Below are 8,575 nucleotides of genomic sequence, written 5' to 3' on the forward strand. Positions count from 1 at the left end.
TTTTTTTTTGTTAATCCTCACCCAAGGATATTTTTTCCATTGACTTTTAGAGAGAGTAGAAGGGGGGAGGGGGGAGAGGGAAAGAGAGAAAAACATCAATGTGTCTTGAGATAAATCGATTGGTTGCCTCCCTCACTCTCCCTGGCCCATGCTGTGGATAAAACCTGCAACCCAGGTATGTGCCCTGACCAGGAATCAAACCTGTGACCCTTCAGTGCACAAGCTGACGCTCTAACCAATGAGAAACACAGGCCAGGGCAAATTCTTTTTTTTTTTTTTAATAGTAATCAAAAGTAGTCTATATATATTAGATGCTTTTCATTCATTCTATATTGTTAAGGATTCTGAAAAATTAGTTATTACATTATACTGGGGTATCATGGAATTCTTTTATCAGTCCCTTTCTTTTTTTCAAATATATTTTTATTGATTTCAGATAGGAAGGGAGAGGAGAGAGAAATAGAAACATCAATGTTGAGAATCATTGATCAACTGCCTCCTGCACGCCTCCTAGTGGGGATCGAGCCTGCAATCCTGGCATGTGCCCTGACCATAATTGAACCATGACCTCCTGGTTCATAGATTGACACTCAACCACTGAGCCACACCAGCTGGGCATATCGGTCATTTTCTTAATTAATTTTTATTTTCATGGTCTTTTCTGGAAATGCCCTTTAATGTAAATGACAGTAACCAGATTTCATATTGTTGAATGACTATAACTATCTATTATTGAGCATAAGATTCCAAACAGCTGATTGGGAGATTTGCAGTTTCTGTTCTAGAATCCTTTCAACATAAGACTCTCCCTTTGAGGTGTAGATGTTGTTTCATTTTAACTGAAGAAAGTGAGGTTCTGAAATATTAAATACCTTAACAGACAGAGTCAAGATGTATAAATCCAAAATCTTATTATCTTTTCTACCAACTCCTGGCTCCCAAAAAGAATTAAGCCCCGATTTGACTTTGTGTTTTTTTTTATCTTCAGTTTTTAATCTACATTCATTTTGAAAATTTATTTTCCTGATTTCCATGATTTCACTTATTTTTTAGGATTAGCTCAACTTTGTTTATAAAAAATGTTTTTATTTTACCATATTTGTTCCTCCAGCAGTTCTTTAGTTTTCTTTAAATGTTTTTCTAGAACTTGTCTTTGCCTGTTTACTTGATTATCATCTTGAAACATACTTTGCAAATATAGAAATTGAGTTATAAGAAGAGGAATGATCCAGCAGCAGATACTTAAATGGATACAACTGTTTCTATAAAATGGTTTCTTTCTTTTTTATTGAAATTTTGGGTTTTATTGTGCATATGTATTACTTTGGGGAGAGGTAGTGGGAGTAGTTTCTTTTACTTTTCTTCTAAAATTAAAATTATATGAATATTTATTTATATTTTAAAGATAATTCCTAAATCAAAGTGCATAATTTTTCTTTTACACTTAGAAAAATGAGAGTCGTCAACTCACTCAGATCCAGTACACAGCCTGGCCTGACCATGGTGTCCCTGATGATTCCAGTGACTTTCTGGATTTTGTTTGTCACGTACGAAATAAGAGGGCCGGCAAGGAAGAACCTGTTGTTGTTCATTGCAGGTATTCTATTTTCTGTCTTCTATGCTTAAATAGCTGACATTTTTAAAGGGGAGTATGTATTTTATTTTGTCCTTTAGTTGTAACTTTTACTATAATTAGAAGGAACTCAAAAGTGTGCTCTGAAGGTAGAAAGCAAAGGGTATGTTCCAATATGATTGGCAGAAAGTTTATAATAAGAAGTAAAAATACTTTATTGCACTGACTGTTAGAAGCTTGTCATTTTTACAGTTTAACATCTCTGAAAATGGGATTTGTTATACAATTGATGGTATCTTAGACTTGATGAAATGCAATAATGTAGGCATTAGATTTAGTTTTTCCCCTCCCAGCAAGGTACTCCTTGCTGGCCTATGGCCCCTCTCAGCACATTTGCTGAGTTCTCTCACCTCTCTTGGAATGGCCCTACCTACCCATTACCATCACAGGATAAGACCTCCTGTTGTAATTGATTTTTGATTGCTATTGGCCCATTCATGTGTGGGATCAACCCTCAGGCTGACTGACTGTGAAGATCAACCCTAACCACAGTGTATGGGCTGCCGGCAGGTGCTAACCACATTAAGTAGAGTTCACCTCAGCAGGGTTTGCTGCCTGCCAAGACCTACCTTTAGATATGCTACTTATGAAGCTAATTGAATCCTGCTCTGGTGTTGTCTGAAGCTGGCTGTGTGAAGGGAAGGTGTGCACCAGTCGAGTATATGAGGGGAAATTTTCCTCTTTCCTAGAGCCATTGCAACTCAGTCTGCCCCAGATTCTGCCAGGAGCCTGATCTCAGCAGGAAGGGGCCACTGGGAGTCAAGAGATGGGGGAGGGGGGGGTGCTGTTCAGGTTTGGGGGAAGTTGGAGGGTTTGGCCCCTACCCCAGAGCCACACAATTCAGACTGTCCTGGATTCTGCCCAGACCTCAGCAGAGTGGAACCACCAAGAGTCAAGAGGGTGGGAACTCCAGGAGCTTAGAGAGTGGGGCTAGAGGATCTACCGTGAGGGGAAGGTGCTGGTCAGGATCACAGGAAAGGGGGGGGGGGAATGGCCCCCACCCCTAAGTCATACAACTCAATCACTGACATCCCTTGAATTGGCCAGACCTCTCATGGCCCAAGCCATTGACTCCTTAGCAGGGGAGAAGCTCCGTAGGTGGTTCAACAGGAAGACCAGAGGGTGGGGCAATTGCTTTCCCCAAGCTGATGCTGCATGGAGAGGCATGTTCCACCCAAGAAAGATGGCATCTGCATGCAGTACAGTGACTTAGCACAGGGGGTCCTAGCAATTGTTCCCTCAGCTCTGTCCCCAGAGCCACAAACCCCAGTCTCTCCTCACATGACTCATCTGTTTTTCCCTCCCTAGGTGAGTGGCCAGAGCTAGGGTGAGTGGCTATAAACAAAATTATGCATGTTGGCCCTTTAAGACAGCTCCTGAGTTTTTAGGGGACTCCATGGACTCCATCTCTTTCTGATGGAAACAGAAATCCTGCTGCCATTCACAACCAGATGTTATGTGTGCGCCTCTTCCAGGCTCTGGTGCTTTGGGCTGGGGAGCCAGGGTTGGACTTGAGATCCCACGCTTATCAGGGGAAACACCCTGCAGCTGAGATATTCCTCCAGAACCTCAGCCACTGCCTGTGGGATTGGGGCCAGCCCTTTCACACCTCCACACACACCTCCGCACTTCCTACCAGTCTCCATTGGCTTCTTCTGTAAATCTTTGGTTATAAGCCTTTTATTCAGCTAGTCTTCAGTTGGTGACTCAGGTTATAATTCTGTATTTTAGTTCTACTTCCAATTAGGTCCTGGGTGTATCTTCTACTTACTCCATTGCCATCTTGGATCCCTTCCTCTATTATTTTTCATTTTAAAGTGGAGTTGCTCCAATAAGCTTTTATATCTTGTTCATATTTTAAAAACTGAAATGTAACTTTTAAAATAGTATTTTTTACAGCTAAATATGGGGGATAGTGTTGATATAAACCATTTTAATCTGTATTGTGTGAGATTTTTGTCAATTTTGAAAATATTTCTAGTTGGCTTGCTACTTTCATGATATTAAACATTAAATCAAATTGTTCTGTTTTATGATTCGAAACCTTAATTTTCTGCACAAAATCCACGAAGTTTAACAGAATAGTATCAGTAATACCTTGCCCCATATTTGCCTTTTTCAGTGCTGGGATTGGAAGAACTGGGGTTCTGATTACTATGGAAACAGCCATGTGTCTCATTGAATGCAACCAACCAGTTTATCCACTAGACATTGTAAGAACAATGAGAGATCAACGAGCCATGATGATCCAGACACCTGTAAGTACTGTACTTCATGCATTCTCAACATGATGATTTTTGTTATCAGTGTATATTCTAAACCATATTCATAGCTTTTTAATATCCTGCCAGGAGCTAATAACTCCTAACAAAGGAGTTTGTCAAATACTGCCTGTGAGCCAAGTCTGGCCTTCCACTTGTTTTTGTAAATAGAGTTTTATTGGAATACAGCCATGCTCATTTGTTTATATATTACTTATGCCTGCTTTCACACTATAATAGCAAAGTTGAGAAGTTGCTACAGACACCATATGTTCTGAAAAACCTAAAATATTTACTATCTGGTCTTTTACAGAAAATGTTTGTCAACACCACTCTAGATGATAATTTTTGAGTGTTTAGACAGGCTCAGAGGAACTTGCCCTGCATTACTTAGTCAGGGGGAATGCTGAGAATGAGAGAGTCCCTGACTTAGAGACTCTTGATAGACCTGCTCTGTGACACAGCTGTGGCAAAATGCCTTTCTCTTTTATATAAGAACTTAAATTGCAACAAGAAAAATCATAGAAATTCCACACTGACTCTGAATAATGTTTCAAGATCACAGGGGAATCATGGAGTTTTAGAGTTAATGTTAAGATAACTTTTTATAGTAAGCCATTGTGGAATGTTAGCATTAAACTTACTGAAGTGAATTGACATATACGACCTAGTAAGTGCCTTTTTTTACCTTTAAATTATAAAAAATTTCCAATATACACAAGTAGACAATATAATTAACACTACTAGTATGTTGAGTACTGAGGTCCAGCAACATTTGCCATATTGTTTAATCTATGCTGCCACCTACTCTCCATATTTGAAGCAAATCTAGACGTCATATAATTTTGTCTATAAATATTTTAATATGTATCCCAAATAGATAAGAAGTATTTTTCCTTCTAAACAAAATCACAATACCAGTATCACATCCAAGTATAATAACAAGTAATTCCTTAATATTATCAAATAACAGTATTGAAACTTCCAGTTGTCTCATATATTAATGATATTTAAATTTTAGAATTAACTGTATTGAAATGTAATTCACATACCATAAAATTTACCCTTTTAAAGTTTACACTTCAATTGTTTTTAGTATATCACAATTTTACAACCTTCATTACTATCTGATTTTAGAATGTTTCATCACCCCAAAAAGAAACTTTATACCTATCTTCCTTCATACCTTCCCCAATCTCCCCTGGCCCAGCCCTAGGCACCCACTCATCTACTTTGTCTCTATAAGTTTACTATTCTGGACCTTTCATATGAAGGAATCATATAGTTTGGTCTTTGTAATTGGCTTCTTGAGAGCTTGTTTGGAGGTTCTAGCAGGGGAGCGCAGCTACTCGTATACCCTTGACCGAAGACCGGTCCTCTCCTCGGGGGGGAAGGTCATCCTCTTCGACCGAGCACGCAGCTTCGGGAGGGAAGCACATGGATCGGTGAGGGAGGAGGGGGACACCCGCCTAGCCAGCCAGATCAGCCGAATCAACCCTGGCGATCAATGGGGTGACAGATGTCGCAGCCAGATCGCCCTCACATCCAGTTGGCTTCTTTTAATTAGCATAATATATAAAGGGTTTATGAAAATGCCCTTTAGCAAGTTGACAAAGTTTCCTCTGTTACAAGACTGTTGAGTATTTCATCATGAAAAGGTATTCAATTTTGTCAAATGCTTTTTCTGGGTCTATTGAGATGATCATGTGGATTTTGTATTTCATTTTATTACTGTCTATTACGTTGATTGATTTTTGGATATTAAACTAACCTTTCATTTCTGGGATAAATCTTACTTGAAGATAGTGTATAATTCTTTTAATATGTTGCTTCATTTGTTTTGCTAGTATTTTCTAGAGGTTTTTGTATCTATATTCACACATAATGGATTTTTTTTATTTTTAATTGTGGTAAAGTACACAACATAAAACTTAACAATTTTTAAGTGTACAGTTCAGTAGCCTTAAGTATATCCACACTATTATATAGCCAGTCTATAAAATTTTTCATCTTACAAACTAAAACTCTACCCCTTAAACAACAACTTGTCATCCCCTCTCCTCCCAGTCCCTGGTAACCACCATTTTACTTTCTGTTTTTATGATTTGACTTTCTAGATACCTCATATACGTACAATCATATAGGTTTTATCTTTTTGTAATTGGCTTATTTCACTTAGCATAATATCTTTGAGGTTCATCCAGGTTTTAGCATGTGTCAGAATTTCCTTTCTTTTAAGGTTAAAAATACTTCATTGTGTATATAGACCACATTTTGTTTATTCTCTGACCTGTCAATGGACATTTGGGTTGTTTCCACCTCTTGGTGATTGATTACAAATAATGCTGTTATGCGCATGGATGTATATGCATATCTCTTTGAGACCCTGCTTTCAATTTTTTTGAATATATGCATGGAAGTCAAATTGCTGGATCATACCATACTTAATGAGTTTTGTTTTTGCATTGTATGTAAAATCAGGTTTCAGATGTGGTTCACACATTTTGATTAGTTTATATGTCTCCAAAATCTTTTAATGTATAGCTTCCACAAACATCTTTTTTCTTGTTTCACACCATTTATTTGATGACCAAGTCAGGTGGTTTGTGCTACATAGTTTCCCACAGTAAACCCTCATTTGCAGACCTCAGTTTAACGGACCTCAGATTTAACAGACAAAATTTCCAGTCCATATGTCATATGTGAAAATTAACATCCTATTAATTTTAAAATGCTTTTAACCAAGATTTGCTTATAATTAACGAGTTTTTTGTTAGTAATTCACTGTTTTTACAAATTTTAGTGAATAAACCATATGTTGGAAAAAGCACTAGTAATTTCACTAACATAAGTAAATATTACATATCTACAACTGTAGTCTACATATTTAAATCTAAGAGTCACTGCTCATGAACAATGTTCAGCGAGTGATTAGCATGTGATCACACCGCATTGCTCATGGTAATTGGTTATGTTGTCATTGGACATTCTGCAGCAGTTTTTGTTTGTTTTTGTGTTTTAGTTTTTTGTTAATCCTCACCCAAGGATATTTTTCCATTGATTTTTAGAGAGAATGGAAGGGAGGGGGGGAAACACAGAGAGAGAAACATCAATGTAAGAGAGACACATTGATTGGTTGCCTGCCACACAAGCTCTGACGAGGGCCAGGGATTGAGCCTGCAGCCAAGGTATGTGCCTTGGCTCTAATCAAACCTGGGTTCCTTCAGTCTGCAGGCTGACGCTCTATCCACTGAGCCAAACCAGCCAGGGCTTCTGCAGCAGTTTTAACTTATGCCCCCCATGTTCCCACATACACTAAGCTACACTCTAGATGTAGTCATTTGTTTACTCAAGGTGACTGGTAAATGCACGCACTTATAGACCTATTCCGTATAAATTTAACAATTACTGTAATATAGAAATACGTATAGAAAACTTCTTTTAAATTAAACTTTTCATACACACTTATTTTTAATTACACAAACATGTCTACATAAGTAAAAACAGGTTAACTAATTTGTCAAATTTTTAACATACACATTCAGAAAACATACTTTATCATATAACAGACTTTCAGCTTTAACAGACACTCCCTCACCCGAATTAGTCTGTTTTGTCGAGGTTTCACTGCATTTTCTAGAAGTGGTAACTGTATCTATATGCTTGAACAGCTTAGATGGTATTGTGTTCTTCCTATAAGAGGCCCATAATGTCTGTGGTTTTTTGTGTGTGATGTTAGCAGCATTCATTGGGCTTTCTAAATGATAGCATTCTGTTCTTCCTTACTTATTAATGACTGGAATCCTTTTTTAAGGAGGAACTTGTCATCAGCTATTTGGTTAACCAGTGGTACTATCTATATAGGAAAGGCAAGATAAACACTTGATGCTTTCCCTTTTTTGGTAAAGTTTTTAATATAATTAGTTGGTTCACTTCCCTCTTCCAGTGGTTACCACTTACTTTGTCTGTTTTGGCATTATTTTTAAATCATGGATCTGTACATATGTGATGTTTCAATCCATTGTAGTTATTTTTCTTAACAATGCCTAAATTGTTCCATTTGGGGCCAGTGGGAGCAGAACCCTATTCACCTTAGCTCCTGGGCCTTTCTGTCAAAACCCTAGTAACTTAGATAGCTTCCTTATCTATATACTAGAGGCCCGATGCATGAAAATTCATGCACTCAGGGGGGTCCCTTAGCCCAGCCGGCATCCTCTCACAGTCCGGGACCCCTCGGGGGATGTCCGACTGTGGCTTAGTCCCGCTCCCACAGTCGGACATCCCTAGCACTGCCGAGGAGGCGGGAGAGGCTCCCTCCACCCCGCTGCACTCGCAGCCTTCAGCCCAGCTTATGGCTGAGCGGAGCTCCCCCTGTGGAAGCGCACTGACCACCAGGGGGCAGCTCTTGCGTTGAGCGTCTGCCCCCTGGTGGTCAGTGCACATCATAGCAACCAGTCATTCCTGGTAGTTCCGCCCTTGGGGTCAATTTGCACATTACCCTTTTATTATCCTATCTAATAAAAGACAAAAAGGGCAATTAACCGTACCTCTGCTATGCTTCCCATTGGCTAATCAGCGAGATATGCAAATTAACTACCAACCAAGATGGCGGCCGGCAGCCACGCAGCTGAAGTGAGCAGGAGGTTTGCTTGCTCCAGTGATGGAGGAAGCCAAGGTTCCC

The 8,575-nt window shown here is 39.0% G+C and overlaps 1 protein-coding gene across 7 annotated transcripts in view; it reads left to right on the forward strand.

Moving 5' to 3' along the window:
- The window catches only part of PTPN4 (protein tyrosine phosphatase, non-receptor type 4 (megakaryocyte)), a 213,048-nt gene that overhangs the window by 201,403 nt on the left and 3,070 nt on the right, over nt 1–8,575 (forward strand). For all 7 annotated transcript variants that reach the window (XM_014547921.1, XM_005876489.2, XM_014547925.1 and 4 more), the window contains 2 exons: nt 1,449–1,597; nt 3,756–3,891. In XM_014547921.1, coding sequence (XP_014403407.1) covers nt 1,449–1,597; nt 3,756–3,891 — 285 coding nt within the window. The remainder of the gene's footprint in view (nt 1–1,448; nt 1,598–3,755; nt 3,892–8,575) is intronic.

Source organism: Myotis brandtii, unplaced genomic scaffold (genome assembly GCF_000412655.1).
Source record: "Myotis brandtii unplaced genomic scaffold, ASM41265v1 scaffold488, whole genome shotgun sequence".
Classification (NCBI taxonomy): domain Eukaryota; kingdom Metazoa; phylum Chordata; class Mammalia; order Chiroptera; family Vespertilionidae; genus Myotis; species Myotis brandtii.